A 17,762-nucleotide genomic window follows, 5' to 3' on the forward strand; every position below is an offset into this window, starting at 1 on the left:
AATAGCAGGACACCTTTTTTTTTTTTTTTTTGCAGGACACGTTTTAAGTCAGAATGGCCCTAGCTCAGTTGGAAAAGCATACAACTCTTTTTGTTTGTTTGTTTGTTTGTTTTTAATTTATTTTTTATTGGTGTTCAATTTACTAACATACAGAATAATCCCCAGTGACCGTCACCCATTCACTCCCACCCCCCGCCCTTCTCCCCTTCCACCACCCCTAGTTCGTTTCCCAGAGTTAGCAGTCTTTACGTTCTGTCTCCCTTTCTGATATTTCCCACACATTTCTTCTCCCTTCCCTTATATTCCCTTTCACTATTATTTATATTCCCCAAATGAATGAGAACATATAATGTTTGTCCTTCTCCGACTGACTTACTTCACTCAGCATAACACCCTCCAGTTCCATCCACGTTGAAGCAAATGGTGGGTATTTGTCATTTCTAATGGCTGAGTAATATTCCATTGTATACATAAACCACATCTTCTTTATCCATTCATCTTTCGTTGGACACCGAGGCTCCTTCCACAGTTTGGCTATTGTGGCCATTGCTGCTATAAACATTGGGGTGCAGGTGTCCCGGTGTTTCATTGCATCTGTATCTTTGGGGTAAATCCCCAACAGTGCAATTGCTGGGTCGTAGGGCAGGTCTATTTTTAACTCTTTGAGGAACCTCCACGCAGTTTTCCAGAGTGGCTGCACCAGTTCACATTCCCACCAACAGTGCAAGAGGGTTCCCTTTTCTCCGCATCCTCTCCAACATTTGTTGTTTCCTGCCTTGTTAATTTGCCCCATTCTCACTGGTGTGAGGTGGTATCTCATTGTGGTTTTGATTTGTATTTCCCTGATGGCAAGTGATGCAGAGCATTTTCTCATGTGCGTGTTGGCCATGTCCATGTCTTCCTCTGTGAGATTTCTCTTCATGTCTTTTGCCCATTTCATGATTGGATTGTTTGTTTCTTTGGTGTTGAGTTTAATAAGTTCTTTATAGATCTTGGAAACTAGCCCTTTATCTGATATGTCATTTGCAAATATCTTCTCCCATTCTGTAGGTTGTCTTTTAGTTTTGTTGACTGTATCCTTTGCTGTGCAAAAGCTTCTTATCTTGATGAAGTCCCGATAGTTCATTTTTGCTTTTGTTTCTTTTGCCTTCATGGATGTATCTTGCAAGAAGTTACTGTGGCCCATACAACTCTTGATCTCAGGGTTGTGAGTTCAAGCCCCACATTGGGTATAGAGATCACTTAAATATATTAATAAACTAAAAAAAATAGAAAATATAAAAAAAAATAAAACTTAATATTGTAAAAAAAAAAAAAAATCAGAATGGCCCTAAGAAAACCAGGGACACAGTGGTCTCAGACATATTTCAAATTGAGGAGCTTATTCTAAGGACGTCCCCAAGAGATGGGAAGATGCTGAACTTCCAGTCTTACCTGGGCTTCTAGAGACTGTCCTAAGATAGTCAGCCTTTGAGAAGCCATCGCTTCATTTGCTGTTTTACCCTATTAGGAAAGGTCAAGAAGCCTGCTCTAGGTCAAGCATCACATTCTAGGGCATTCAGACTTGCTCCATCCTATAATGGGTTGGAAAGAATTCACTCCAGGTTACTCACCATCCTATCCTGATATCCTCCTGCTTTGTATTCAAGAAGAATAATTCTGCCCTGATCCCTCCTCATCTTTGCATACTTTTAGGTCTGGTTCCCTCATGGGATTCTCTACCTGAACCACACACTTTGAACATTACCCAGAAACCTCCTCTGTATTCTTAGGTACCCTCTCCCTTGACTTTTCTCTCTAGAAGATAGTCTAGGGTCTGAGACATTTCCATCCCACTTAACTCCACCCTACCTTTCATTAAATGAATAGAAGAGGTGGAAGGAAATCACACTTGTTGTACTCCTTCTAGTGGCAGGCACAGAGGAGGTCTTCATACACATCAACATGTTTATCCGTCACAAAGTCCCTGACAGGAAATGAAAGTCAGAGAATTTAAAAATTTGTTAAAGTCACCAGCTATGAGGTGGTATCATCAGCTATTACGGTAGAGGTGGGATTTAAACCCAGGAATTCTTTGGCTCCAAAGCCACTGCCTTTCCTAGCATATTCTGTACTTCCCAAAGAACAGCCTATTCTGTATGCTGCTAGTCTCTTCTCTGTGTGCCTAAGTCATAACCCATGTCTCCTAATGATTGTTCCCAAAAGTTACAATATACAGTTGACTGTCGAACAACATGGGTTTGAACTGCACAGGTCCACTTATAAGCAGATTTATTTTGATAAATATAGTACTAAACTGTAAATGTATTATCTCTCCCTTATAATATTTTTCATGACATTTTCTCTTTAGCTTACTTTATTGTAAGAAGACAGTATATAATACATATAACATAGAAAATATGTGTTAGTTAAGTGTTTATATATTTGGCAAGGCTTCCAGTTAACAGCAGGTTATTAGTAGTTAAGTTTTTGAAGAGTCAAAAGCACATGCAAATTTTTTAAAAATATTTTATTTTTAAGTCATCTCTACCCCCAACCTGAGGTTCAAACTTACAACCCCAGGATCAAGAGTCCCATCCTTTACCTACTGAGCCAGCCAGGCGCCCCCTATATGTGGATTTTTTACTGCAGTGGGGAGAGAGGTTGATGCCCCTAACCCCCACGTTGTTCAAGGATCAAATATACTTCATCCAAGTCTTTTCTTCTAAGCAAAGATAAGGTCAAACTAGAATGAGATTAGACTGGAAGCATTCTTTTAAAAAGAAAAAGAAAAAAGAAACAGTCTCTTATTACCACTTTGGGGGAAATTTTGCTGTTTCTCGAAATTCAACAGTATCAGTAAGTTTGGGATTTTCAAACGGTGTGGAGTTGACATATATTGCTAGGGCCAGAGTTTCAATGTTGCATTTGTTTTCCAGAAAAAGAGCTCAGCATAAAATGCAGCTAATAGTGAGGTTTTGTTTGGGTTTTTTGCATAATAAAAGTCGTAACTGAGCAACATTAGCTACAGACACTCCTCCCCATAAATCCATGGAGACTGTGAAAAGCATTTCAGAGAAATACAAACCCCAAGTAGTCTTTGGCAAGGGGTAATTTGCCATGATGATAGTTAAATAAGGAGAATACTGAGTAGCTGACTACAAAGAAGCATCTGAAAATAAAACTAGCTGTGGCTCAAGTCTCTCAATTGAAAATGTATATAAAATCTCTCACATGTGGCAGCCTAAATTGGTCTCTTCTTTTTATAAGGCAAATTTGACAATGCATACCAAGAAGCTTAAATCATACCCTTTTGACCCAATAATCCTATTCCTGAGAATTTATATCAAGGAAATAAGTCATAAGAATAAGGAAGACTAAAAAAATTAAAAAAAAAAGAATAAGGAAGACTATATATATTTTACAGCAACATTTTAAAAAATTTAGTGGAAAACTGGAAACAACCTAATTTTCCAATAATATAGGAAAGGCTTAATACGTTTTAGTATCTTAATTCTTTGAGAGATGGCAGCTATTAAGAATACAATCAGTGTAAAAACAAGGAAAGGGTATTTAGTGAAAGGCATAGAACACAGAAATGCAAATATGTAGTAGTTACAGAACTGCAGAAATTCACATGTATAAAGACTAGGAGGAGGCAAAAAAAGATAAAAATACTTACATTAGCACATTGAGATTACAAGTTTTAAACAAATTTTTCTTTTGTAATGACTATATTCAGTTTTTAGGGATTTTTTTCTTGTTTTTCCAGCCACAATATTTATATGGAATAATATTTCATAATTATTTTTGGATCAGAAGATTATATTACAAAAGATACATGTGGAATATTCTAGCCAAGTGTGAAATTGAGAATTAATAATTTGAAAATACTAAAGCTGTTGTTTTAATTTGCAGTGAAGGGAATTTGGCTACAAAGCAAGTCGTGTTCCTTCAGAGACCAGTTATGTGGAATTCAGCTGCTCAAACACCAGAAGTGAGTAAAATTGATGCTTATTAACTAAATATTTTTTAAAAGATTATTTCTTTATTTGTTTATTTGAGAGAGAGAGAGAGAGTGAGAGCGGCAGAGGAAGAATTGAGCAGGGAGCCCAATGTGGGACTTGATGTGGGGCTCCATCCCAGGACCCTGAGATCATGACCTGGGCCAAGGCAGAGGTTTATGGTGCCCCTTAATTAAATGTTCTACTGAAGCATTTAATCCTTAAACTCTCCTTCTAATTCTAAATGGTGAATACAGATAAGGAAACGTGGACTTGATATGGAAATAGTCTCTAAACCACTTATAACAACAAAGGAAATGAATGTGTCAGTAACCAGGTGACACGAGACCGTTCTGAATGGGATCAAAATATTTTACTCCAAAATTTGCCATGTTGGCAAAGGATTCTTTTGAACTGAAGGCAATTAAGGAACACAGACATAGGAGTAACTTTCTATCTTTTCCCTTTCTGGTAAAAAGCAGGACATAAATTTCCCTTTTTAAAGGTAACACAGGGGTGCCTGGCTGGCTCAATCCTTAGAGTCTTGATCTTGAACTCACCCTGACTCTTGATCTCGGGGTTGTGAGTTCAAAACTCCATATTCTGTATATAGATTTACTTAAAATATAAAATCTTTTAAACAAAAAGTAAATAAATTTCCATTTGTAAAGTTGTTCTCTCCTGTACTAGGGAGGGAAGACTCCTAATCACCAGAGATGACTTATTGCTGGAAATAGCATTGACTTGAGTCTACATATACAAACCTTACTAAAAATAACCCTTATCTTCCATTAGGTTCCCCACATATGTACCTTTCCACTATCTGCTGCCCGTAGCAGCCCAAAGTGACTAGCCCTTTGTCTAGTCACTTTGCTAAAATCATGTATGAACTCCCCGGTCTCACTGTCTCTTTGGGTTTTCACTTTTTCTCTGTGAAGCCCCCAAGGACATCCAAAATAAACCTTTCCTCCTGTTAATCTGCCTTTTGGTAGTTTAATTTGTAGGCCTCATGTACTGAGATAAGAGTAGAGGAAAAATTTTCTGTGAGTGTGTGTAATATTGCAACAGACATACAGATGGCCAACACACGCATGAAAAGATGCTCAACATCACTCATCATCAGAGAAATGCAAATCAAAGCCACAATGAGAGATCACCTCACACCAGTCACAATGGCTAATATAAAAAAGATAAAAAATAACAAGTATTGGCAAGGATGTGGGGAAAAGAGAATCCTTGTGCACTGTTGGTGGGAATGGGAATTGGTGCAACCACTGTGGAAAACTATGGAGTCTCCTCAAAAAATTAAAAATAGAAATAGCATATGATCCAGTAATTCCTCTTCTGGGCATTTACCCAAAGAATATGAAGATACTAATTTGAAAAGAGATATGCAGCCTATGTATATTGCAGCACTATTTACAATAGCCAAGATATGGAAACAGCCCAAGTGTCCATTGATAGATGAATGGGTAAAGAACGTGTGGTGTATACAGACACAGACACACACACACACACATATACACACACTGGAATATTACTCAGCCATAAAAAAGAATGAAGTCTTGCCATTAGCAACAACATGGATGGAGCGTTTGATTTCACTCATATGTGGAATTTAAGAAACAAAACAAATGAACAAAACAAAAAAGAGACAAAAGAACTCAGACTCCTAAATATAGAGAACAAACTGGTGGTTCTGGTGGTTACCAGAGGAGAGGTGGGGGGGATGGGTAAAATAGGTGAAGAGGATTAAGAGCACACTTATCATGATGAACACTGAGTAATGTATACACTTGTTTAATCACTGTTTGTACACCTAAAACTAACATAGCACTGTACATTAATTATCCTGCAATTTTAAAATAATAATAAAAAAATAAAAAGATTACAGATATTCCATTTATATGAAATTCTCGAACAAATAAAACTGTAGTGTAAAGAACAGATCTGTGGTTGCTAGGAATTAGGGTTTTGGAGAAGGGAAGTGATAGAGGGATCACATAGCAGGTTTTAGGGGGGATAATGTAATTGTTCTGTGTCCTATTGTGGTTACACAAAACTGTAAATAGGTGTGGAAATTCAACGAACTATATACTTTTAGTATATAATAATCTAGAAATTAAAAGATTGTTCTATAAATCACAAAGATTACATTTTTAAATGTCTTTGTTCTCCATTAAAAACTGTCCTTGGGTAATGAAATTCTCATGAAGTAAGGCTATGAAGGCTATGCAGGATAATAAAGCAGAGTCCTTTCTATCTTGTTCCTTTTATCTATTTTTATTTTTCTTTCTTTTGGAGGGAGGCCTCTAAATGAATTCAAGGATGTGACATTCAGTAGGATAAGAGACTCCATCCAGGATTTTACCTCCATCTATTAAATGTTCTCAATTTTTTCTTCCAAGATCTTTTTCTGTTACTTTTGAAGACTCAAAACTAATCGAATTTTTTTTATTACCTATAAGGCTCTATTTCAGTTAAATTCTTCAGCCCCCATTTTCCTTTGATAATTATTTAAAAGAAACAAAGGCCATTTAAGAGTACTTAGTTTCCACAAACTCAGAGTAGTTTCCATTTAGTGGTGTTCTTAGGAGTAGAAAACATAATGAAAAATATTCCAAAAAAAAAAAAAAGATCCCTGGGAATGGGGTATGTGTGCACGCAGGTATGTGCTTGGGTGTGCACACATGTACAAGCACACATCATGTCTGACACACTCTCCAAGCCTCCGTGTCCCTATCTATGAAATATGGACAATGCGAGTACTTACCACAGGGTTGTGAGGAGGATTCAGTTAGAACACATGTACAGGGCTTAATACAGTGCCTGGTCATATGAAATGTTGCTTTTGTTTTCAATAGAAATGTTTTCCTTTCGATAGTAGATGATTAAACACTACTAGCTCTATGGAGAAATTGAAGAAGAATCTAGAAACTCCTAATGACCCTCCATTGTCTCCAGATAAAAATTACCTTCAGCTAGTATGGAAGAATGGAATGTAGTGTATGGATGTTTTTGATGTTCCAAAAAAACATATATATAAGAAATATGGCAAAACATTAACAAGTTTAGAATTAGGTAATGAGTATATGGTGTTTGTTGTACTATACTTTAAACCTTCTGTCTACTTGAAATTTTTCTTAATTAGAAAGTTGGGAGAAATTAAGCTAAAAAAGTATTAGTCATCAACAACTTTTTCACCAGTTATTAATTAGTAACTAATTAATTACTAAGATGCTACACCAAAAAGGCCCATAAGGAATGATTTAAATACAACAGAAGGGTCTCTCTTGTAATAGTCTAAAAATGGGCAGGCCCTCTAGGGTGGGTCAAGGCTTCACTTCATGACTGGTCAGCTCTGCTACCCTCAACATGCCACAGTTGTTGCCATGTCCAGCCAGCAAGAAGCAGGAAAGAGGAATTCCAGACATGCTTTTAAAGCACTGACCCCTAAGTCACACATTTCTTCTCACATCTCATTGATCTGAATTTATTAATGCCGCCACAGGTGTCTGCAAGGGAGGCTGGGATATGTCATCTGGTCAACCATTTGCTGGTGCCACAGTGAAATAGCTTATGGCCAGCCAAAAATTGCAAGGCATTGGCAGGGAGGAGTTCTCTTATTGAAAGAAAGATGGAGAGAATAGACCCTGGGGAGATATAGGAGTGTAATGTTAATGGTTCTGATTTTAATTTATTTTTCTTCTTTAGAGCAATCTTACATCCAAATAATATTCTTTTTTTTAAAGATTATTTATTTATTGGGATCCCTGGGTGGCGCAGCGGTTTGGCGCCTGCCTTTGGCCCAGGGTGCGATCCTGAAGACCAGGGATCGAATCTCACGTCGGGCTCCCTGCATGGAGCCTGCTTCTCCCTCTGCCTGTGTCGCTACCTGCCTCCCCCTCTCTCTCTCTCTCTCTCTCTCTCTCTCTCTCTCTCTGTGATTATCATGAATAAATAAATAAATAAAATCTTAAAAAAAAAAGATTATTTATTTATTCATGAGAGACACATACACAGAGAGATAGAGAGAGAGAGGCAGAGACACAGGCTCCATGTAAGGAGCCTGATGTGGGACTCGATCCTGGGACTCCAGGATCATGCCCTGAGCCAAAGGCAGGTGCTCAACCATTAAGCCATTCAGGCGTCCCCAAATAATATTCTTATCTTTAAAATATATCTCAAAAAAATAAATAAATAAATAAAATAAAATAAAATATATCTCAAAATGAATGATTTTATGTGGTAAAGACTTCTTGAGCACATCTGTTGAAACATTTCTCTAACACAAACCAAGAAGAAGCAGGAGCCAGAAAAATGTTCTAAATTAGATCTTTTCCTAGGTAGCTATAATAAAATCATATGAATACTACGAAATATTTAATGTACACAATAGGGGCAGCCCGGGTGGCTCAGTGGTTTAGCACTGCCTTCAGCCCAGGGCATGATCCTGGAGACCTGGGATCGAATCCCACGTCGGGATCCCAGTGCATGGAGCCTGCTTCTCCCTTTGCCTGTACCTGTCCCCCCCACCCCTCTCTGTGTGTCTCTCATGATTAAATAAATTAAATCTTTAAAAAATAATAATAATAATGTACACATTAATTTCTTTACCTTACAATGAGACAATTACTAAACTTTGTTCGTACTTTTTCAATCATTTGAAGTTGATTTGAAATTATTTGAAAATCATAAGGGTCATACTTTATTCATTAACTCATAGTATCTTTGATTGAAGTCCTTGTGAAAATAAATCAGGTGCTAGTGTAAACAGAGAATGTTGAGTATCTCAAAGAGCATTAAGTAAAAATCAAGATAAAAGCATTTTGCTTTTATATTTAATGAGGTTCTTCATCTAGGGAATGCTTTACACTCAAAGCAAATGGCCTTTTTCCTAATGTGAGCAGAAGAGGAAGAGTGGTCCCTGTTGCCTCAGAGCCAAGGTTCAGGCTGAAGAACAGCTCTGTTCTGGGTTACCCATGCTATTACCTATGGGGGTATTACACTCCTGGGGGGTGTAAGAAACAGAAACTCTGCTCAGGTTAGCCTATGTGTGTAAGGACATTTATTGACTTCTAGATAGGAAGGATATTGCCATAGCTTATAACATCACAAAAGAGCTACAAGAACCCTCAGGTACTGACACCAGAGATTCAGCTTTGCCAGGATGTTCTCTTTTATCTGTTTCAGCTTCAATGTGCATATGTGCAAAGGGCTTCTAATGAGGTGAGTGTGGCCATCTCATCAAAACGGAAGAGCTTTTTAGAGTGCCTGGGTGCCTCAGTCAGTTAAGCGTCCAACTCTTGATTTGGGCTCAGGTCATGATTTCAAGATTCTGAGATTGAGCCCTGCATCAGGCTCCATGCTGGGTGTGGAGCCTACTGAAGATTCTTCTCTTTTGGGGCACCTGGGTGGCTCAGTCAGTTAAGTGTCTGCCTTAGGCACAGATCATGATCTCTGGGTCCTGGGATCAAGTCCCACGTAGGGCTCCCTTCTCACCAGAGAGTCTGCTTCTCCCTCTGCCTCTCCACCCTGCTCATGCTCTTTCTCTCAAATAAATAAATATAAAATCTTAAAAAGAAAAATGATCTCCCTCCCTCTGCCCTTTCCTTGCCCCCCCCCAAAAAAAAAGAAAGAAAGAGCTTCTTTATTCTACAGTCCATATAAAAATCCCAAGGAAGGACACTGATTGGATCTGATTGGGTCACATGCCCACCCAGCAGCAGAGAAGGTGGATAGGAAAGCTGGCTGGAAAGGTGGTTGCCCTCTACACTCTTTTCCTTCTGCTTGAATGATTTTGACAACCCCAAGCTGGGATGACCCAGGAACAAGTTCTGTGAGCAAGTAGAGATGGTGTCTTTCCACAGATTTTTCAAAACCTCTAACACCTCCAAGTGGTACTGGAGCTACACCTGAGCTTGCAGTGACTTCCTGATCCTTCCCCAGGTCAGAGCCACACAAGGAAGAGAAATCCTCAATGTCCACTCCATGTTTTTATTGCTTTATAAGCCATATTTTTTAGCTCTTCTTTTACTCTTTCCATCATAATAGTTTCCAAGACAACACCATGTCTTAGGATTGCTGGTGTAATTCTGGTTTCATTCTTTCCTCTTTATTTTTAAGACACTGACAGTGAAAAAATGGAAGCCAGAGTGGTAGAATATCTTAAATTCAACTGACTTGTCACTGAGTCTCAGGGATTTGAAATGGGTCACCCATTTTTAGCAAATGAGAATGATTCTCAAAAATTAATAGATTTTATCAAGAATGGCATTAGATCTGCATCCAAATCTTGGCATAATTTTCTCCAATCTTATAGTAAAAATATCAGAAAAAACTGAGGAGTTATAGGAACAAACCTGGCCACATATCCTGGAAATTTTCTTCTTATTGACATAGAGAAATATTTAAAATAGAGTGCTCAGGGCAGCCCCGGTGGCACAGCGGTTTAGCGCCGCCTGCAGCCTAGGGCATGATCCTGGAGACCCGGCATCGAGTCCCACGTCAGGCTCCCTGCATGGAGTCTGCTTCTCCCTCTGCCTGTCTCTGCTTTTCTCTCTGTCTCTCTATGAATAAATAAATAAATAAATAAATAAATAAATAATCTTTTAAAAATAAAATAAAATAGAGTGCTAAGTAGAAAAGTGAGTTGTACACATCTATGTGTACATATGCAAATACACACATATTTAAAGAAGGAAACACAATAAAATATACCAAATTTTAACAATGGTATCTCTGTGAGATAGGATTGTGGGTGCATTTTACTGTTTTGTTTTTACCAGATTTTCTACACTGAACGTGTATTATTTTTGTAACTGAAGGAAAATTGTATTTGGGAAACACACAAATCTTTGACCTTAAGTCTACTCATATTTTTGCAGCTGTGGGTAATATAGTGTGCAAAGAATGAGACAAGATCCTTGGGATCCAGTTTGAGACCAGCCGCTCCCTGACCTTGAACAAATCCTGTCTTTCTTCTGGGCCTGGGTCCTACCTCTGTAGAATGAGGGGTTGTGGTAGGTGATCTCTCAGGACAGGTTTGGCTTCAGACTCCGGCACTCTAAGTTAGAAGAACATTGCAGTTTGACCTGTTGGAAAAGCTATTAGTTCAGGTGGAGAGCAGAGGGAGGGAGGCAATAGTGTTGCTGAAGATGTATTTATTAAATCCTATGGTAAAAAAAGAAAAGTGTTTGTTCTGAAATCTTTTTTACAGATTACAGTCTGTAATCGTTTTTACTAGTTATTGTGTCACCTTCTAATATTTGAAATTTACATTTGGTGGCTGTTCACTCATCAATATTTATCTAAAAGTAAATAACTACAAATATCTCTTATTACTACAATAAGGAATTTATTGCAAAATTTACATTTGGCCCTGTTGCTGGTGAGTAAGGAAAGTTCCAGGCAGTCAAGTGCTCCCAGGCATCTCTGCCTTCCTATTTTTCTCTCAGTCAACATTGAAGGGTCATTCAAGAGTGAACGCACTCTTTATGCCTGTGGGAGAGGGAGCCAGTAGTCAGGCTTGAGAAAGGAGCCCGGTCCGATGGTACCTGTCAGCCCTTCCTACAGCCACAAGGCCATATCCTCACTGACCAGAATCCCAGTGCCAGAGAGAATGTTCCATTCTCAAATCCAATACCTGAAGAGAAAACCTGTCAGGTTCCACGGCTTGTATTAAATTCAATACTTCTGGACAATGAGAATAAAAAAGAAAAGGATTTGAGATCTGACATCTGCATTTGGTGACTCCAAGGGGCCAATGGAAATGTCACCACCCCAGCCTCGTTGAGGCAGAAACTACTTGTCTCCTTACACTTGCCCAAGAACTCCAGTAACTCAGCCAAGAAAAAGACCGGCCAACACATGCCTTTCTAAGCAACATGCTGAGGGCTGCTCTTCCTATACAAACAATATCATAAATGGTGATTACATTCCATGGTAGCATACTCAGTCTAATTTAATTAAGGCTTTTGTTTGCTTTGTGTATTTGCCATGAGAACCAGTAGAAAATACTTTTGTATTTTGTATTTTGTATTTCAACAAACCTGAGTTAACAAGCTTTTATAAGACTGGCTTGGGCATCTGGCTTCTACAGTTTTTCCCCTAAGTTTTTATAATTGTAGCTCTTGCATTTAAGAAAATGTAATCCTAGTTCCTAACTAACATATAAATGAACTTCCAAGAAATAAACACTCTGTGAGTTGGGAAATGATTGTGCTTTTTTTTTTTTAAGATTTTATTTATTTATTCATGAGAGACACAGAGAGAGAGAGGCAGAGACACAGGCAGAGGGAGAAGCAGGCTCCCTGCAGGGAGCCTGACATGGGACTGGATCCCAGGACCCTGGGATCAGGACCTGAGCCAAAGGCAGACACTCAACCACTGAGCCACCCAGGTGCCCCTCTCTTTATCTTTTTTTGTTTATCCTTGCTCAGATTTTTGTACCTAAAAGTATGTGATCATATTCTAATATCTCACGTTACCAGTATTAAAAACATGCTTATAAGGAAATCTCATCAGGAGTCCGAACATCCACCTGTTCAGTTGCTACAGTTTTCTCCCCGAGGATTCCTTTTATTGACTTATAGACCTTATTTTGACTTGTTACCTTGGCAAAGACCATGTCATCTTTACTCTAAACTGCACCAAGGACATTTTGAGCCCTCCGTAAATATTTCTCAGTGAAAACATCCACCGTTTATCAGACAGTCTGCAGAGTGAGCTGGTCCAGTTGCTGAGCATTCCTACTGCGTCAGGCAGAGGCGGTCGTGGCAGGACAAGGAGGGTGGCCTGCGTGATCCAGGGGGACACTCCAGCCATTCTTTTTTTTTTTTAATTTTTTAATAAGTTTTTTTTATTTATTTATAATAGTCACACAGAGAGAGAGAGAGAGAGAGAGGCAGAGACACAGGCAGAGGGAGAAGCAGGCTCCATGCACCGGGAGCCCGACGTGGGATTCGATCCCGGGTCTCCAGGATCGCGCTCTGGGCCAAAGGCAGGCGCCAAACCGCTGCGCCACCCAGGGATCCCCATTCTTTCAATATAAATATGGTCAGAATTATTTGTGACTCCTCTGTATAGCCGGCCCCTATGTGAAATGGGTGTAAGGTGGCCGCTGAAGCACTTTTTCTGCTGTCTGGATCCCAACTAACACCAGATAGGAAATGGAACCTCTAATGTATTTCTGCCCCCCTTTGTTCCCCAAAGTAAGATCCCAACAGGTTTCTCTCCCCAGAGACATCCTCCAGGGCCCAGAGAGGTACACAACCACCTGTCAGTGAGGATAAGGTTGTGCCAGGAAGCTCTGCGGGCTGTGCAACAGAGGGAGCTGCTCCTGGGGCACAGGCAGGGCCCATCTTCGTAACCCCTGGTCACAAAGGCCAACCTCGTGTGTTTCAGAGGAAAGCCAGCCGGCACGTCAGAGGGGAGGACAGGAGCAAAGTCTCCAGCAGGAGCATTGGATTGGACACGGCCACATCACAGCCCGCAGAGAGCAGCAGCCTGCCCGAGGAGCGCCTCCCGGCCCGCTCCAGAGAGTGCTGGACCAAGGAGAGGAGGCCGGGCCCCTACAGCGGCTTCTCGGGGTTCAGCAGCGGGGACAGCGTCCTGCGGGAATTCGACGACGGACAGTTTGACCAGGAGGACGGAGTAACTCAGGTCACTTGTATGTGAGCAATGAAGTGAAGCCAACCCAAGACCCTGTAAATAGTTATTAAAATAATCGCCAACTGACTTCGTTGTATTGCTTTCCCTGCATTTCTGTAATACTCTGAATTTTTCCAGACTCAGGCTTTCCTCTTATCTGCATAAACTTTGGCTCAACCTCCCAGACAAAGAAGAATAACCAGCAGAACTGTAAATTTAGAATCGTGTTTACGCTTCTCCCAACTAAACATCTGTTTAAGCAGGTGTTCTCTTAGGTTATTAACCAATAATCTACTTCAGTTTCTCATGAATATACAAGATCTACTTTTCTTTCAGTTCCTGGTGAGAAGACTAAATATATCAACCGCTATTTCACCTAAGTAGAAAGTCCTCAGGAAGTCAGAATCTTACTGAAGGTAAAAAGCAATCTCTCTCTCTCTCTCTAAATCCCTCTCTCTCTTTCACATACATGTAAAGGGCTAATTAATGAAATACCTGTTTCCTGAATATAACAGTCCAAATTTTGTCTTTAATGATGACATGTATATACAAAGCAAGCTCCCATTTGTTAAAATATTCTTCAAAAACTTCCTTTTTGTATGTCTCTGCTTTTAAGGGAAGGGTCACCATGTTACCAGCCCCATACTGATTCTTTGAACTTAAACGTTATTGCTTCTAATAGCCTAGAAATAGAGCAAAGCAGCATCCCGTAAAACTCAATATGAAAAGAACCCAGAATCTCAACATTTAAAGACCTTAGTAGAGAAAAAGAATTTTCTTCATCTTAAACTGCAAGACAGAAAAGTATTCATAGCTCCAAGTGTATGGAGACACACCGGTTCCATCTCTGCTTTTCTTGCTCTGCTAGTAGGGATGGCTTTGCCTTGCCCAGCCTTTAATAGGTAAAGATTAAAACTCTACATAATAGAGGATTTTCATCTATCTACAAAAGGCTTACTTCGAAATGTGGGTATCTTCAAGTGAAATACAACTGACTTTGCCATTGATGAATTCAGCCTCTATTTTTATTAGCATTGGTGTTGATATTATATCATTTGAATAATAAAATGTCATTTGTTATTGGGCTATCGTTTTTTTTGACACAAATGATCATAATATGTTTTGTACACGTGATAGATAATGTATTACATGTGATCAAATATATAGTGTAACTAAGCCAGGACAATCTCCATGAATTGTTGGTAAGAGCAACATGGAATTATTCCACTTCTACAAGGCAGAAGCATCACCTTTGTAAGTATAAAGGAACTGAAGAATATTTTGCTTAGTGTTATTCCACGGAAATAGCTATCAACAATATTTGCAGAATTGTTTTTATGTTTTGATTTTCAGATGAACCTGACTTCCATATCCAAGGGTTGGTGAATTTTGGGTAGAAACGAGCATTACTTCTGGAGGCCACAAAATGCCACAAGTTATGAAACACAGGGAATGTTCCCAGGTCAGTTATTCTGATGCCAGGGTCTATGAGGGGTAGAGACCCCTGTGTCATTCTGTCAGTATGCAGAGGGGATTTGAAGTACTAAAAACAGACATAGGAATTTATATTTCTAATTTAAAGGAAAACTCAGGAATATGTCAATCACCTAATTTTTAATATTTGTGCTAAGCATCCCTTCTTTTACAATTTGCTTTTAAGTGTTATTTCTTCTTGTTGAAAAAAAAACTTCTTACAAAAACTTAGTCATATCCTCAAAACCTATTTTATAAGCATTTACTCCAACAACTGCCCTTAAGTTATGTGGCAAATCTGTATTACAATGAATAAATAATAACCAAGTGGTTCTAGAGCATTTTAAATGTATATAAGTAGCTCTGAGTCTATTCTTTGAAAAAAAAGTAATAATACTTGGAGTCAATGTGCCTAAGGAGTTAAATGTGACTAACCATTTTCTGCCAACTATATATTTAGTTCTTTTCATACCACTATATAATCTAGGGGCCCTGGCATATGAATTACTAATACCAATAAATTATAATAAAAAAAGGTATTATGATCATAGATGTGAGTGTAGAGCTTTGCCATTTTCCTTGGTGCAGTAGCTCCAGGACTCTGTCTCAGGTCTCAATGACCACCCATTAGTTCCTTCCCATTTGGATTGAATGTCACCCTGTTATCTTTCATGGGCAACATTTAATTCCTACTCCCCAGAAAAATCACCTCTGAGCTGATGAGCAGCTCTATCAATGGCACAATTCCCTTTGATATAAAATAAATGAAAAAGATAAATGAGCCTTCAGGAATCTTCAGACACCTTAAAGCAGGAGACAGAGCTATAGTCAGTCCAAATCACAACTATCTCCAAATCATTTATCAGGAGCAAGTGTTTATATATTTGCTTTATATTTGTACCAGATGCATTTTCATTCTGGAAGAGCTGAGGTGCTGTCTCATTTTCTAGCCTTTCCTTACTACCTTGATTCCTCACCACTCTCCTTTCTGGGCTAAAAAAGATTTCCTTCTCGCAATGACTCAGGGCCCCAAAACATCCTTGTATGGAGAGACTAATCAAGTAAGAACCCAAATGGAATAGGTGCTAACAATGGAGAGTGTCTGTCACTGAACATGTTAAATCAATTGACTGGTGGGTTTGTGAAAGCTAGCTAAATGCAAACCATCAGAATTTAGAGCACATCCATTTAAATAATATTTGTTGTGATTTATCATACCTTGAGAATGAAATTTATCTGTGCAATTACCTAAAGTTTATAGAGCCAGTTCTGACAGATGATTTAGTTCTAAGATGGTGTTTGAGGTGGAAAATTAGGTAAAACTCTAACGTAATGAGCCTGGTTTCTGCTATGGTCATAAACTTTTTGTGGAGATGATTCCAAAAATGTTTTGAGCATTAATATCATTGTATGTATAAGCATCAAGATGATTCTTTGTAGGCTTATATCAACCAGCATTCTTGGTTGCAAGCAACAGCAGTTAACCTTGGCACGTTTAGCATTAAAGGAGTTTATTTCAAGAGATACATAGAATCGGACTTCTTCAAAATTTAAAACTTCTGTTCAAACAATAGAAATTTATTTCTCGGGGATCCCTGGGTGGCTCAGTGGTTTGGTGCCTGCCTTTGGCCCAGAGCGTTATCCTGGAGACCCGAGATCAAGTCCCACGTCGGGCTCCCTGCATGGAGCCTGCTTCTCCCTCTGCCTGTGTCTCTGCCTCTCTCTCTGTATCTTTCATGAATAAATAAAATCTTAAAAAAAAATTTACTTTTCACAGTTCTGGTGGCTCAAAGTCCAAGATCAAGATGCCTGCTCCCTTGTTGATGGATGATTGTCTTCTTTTTTTAAAAAAAAAAAAGTATTTAAATTCAATTTTATTAACATATAGTGTATTTTTAGTTTCAGAGGTAGAATTTAGTGATTCATTGATTATGTATAACACCCAGTGCTCTTTACAACAGTGCTCTCGTTTATGCTCGTCACCCAATTACTTCATTCCCCCTCTTCCCCTCCAGCAACCCTCAGTTTGTTTCCCATAGTTAAGATTCTCTTATGGTTTGTCTCCTCTCTGGTTTCATCTTATTTATTTTTTCCTTCCCTTCCCCTATGTTCATCTTTTATTTTTAAATTCCACATGAATGAAATCATCTGATTTCTCTGGCAGACTTATTTTGCTTAGCATAATACCCTCTAGGGCCATCCATGTTGTTGCAAATTGCAAGATTTCATTCTTTTTTGATGGCTGAATAATATTTCAGTGTGTGTGTGTGTGTGAGAGAGAGAGAGAGAGAGAGAGAGAGGGATCTTTTTTATTCATTCCTCTGTCGATGGACATCTGGGCTTTTTCCATATTTTGGTTATTGTGGACAATGCTGCTATAAACATCAGGGCGTATGTGCCCCTTCGAATCACTATCTTTGTATCCTTCGTATAAATACCTGGTAGTTGTATTTTTAAATTTTTGAGAAAGCTCCATACTGTTTTCCAGAGTGGCCACACCAGTTTGGTTTGCATTCCCACCAACAGTGTGAGAGGGTTCCCCTTTATCCACATCCTCACCAACGTCTGTTGTTTCTTGGGGTATTTAGTCATCCTGATTGGTGCGAGGTGGTATCTCATCGTGGTTTTGATTTGTATTTTCCTGATACTGAGTGA

General features: G+C 39.0%; 1 protein-coding gene across 1 annotated transcript in view; it reads left to right on the forward strand.

Annotated features, from left to right (window-relative positions):
- Nucleotides 1-14,714, forward strand: part of RFTN2 (raftlin family member 2) — a 65,521-nt gene extending 50,807 nt beyond the window's left edge. The window contains exons 8-9 of the mRNA XM_077885656.1: nt 3,898-3,976; nt 13,389-14,714. Coding sequence (XP_077741782.1) covers nt 3,898-3,976; nt 13,389-13,661 — 352 coding nt within the window. The 3' untranslated portion in view covers nt 13,662-14,714. The remainder of the gene's footprint in view (nt 1-3,897; nt 3,977-13,388) is intronic.
- The last annotated feature ends 3,048 nt before the right edge of the window (nt 14,715-17,762 follow it).

The sequence above is a fragment of the Canis aureus genome, chromosome 36 (assembly GCF_053574225.1).
Source record: "Canis aureus isolate CA01 chromosome 36, VMU_Caureus_v.1.0, whole genome shotgun sequence".
NCBI classification, from domain to species: Eukaryota; Metazoa; Chordata; class Mammalia; order Carnivora; family Canidae; genus Canis; species Canis aureus.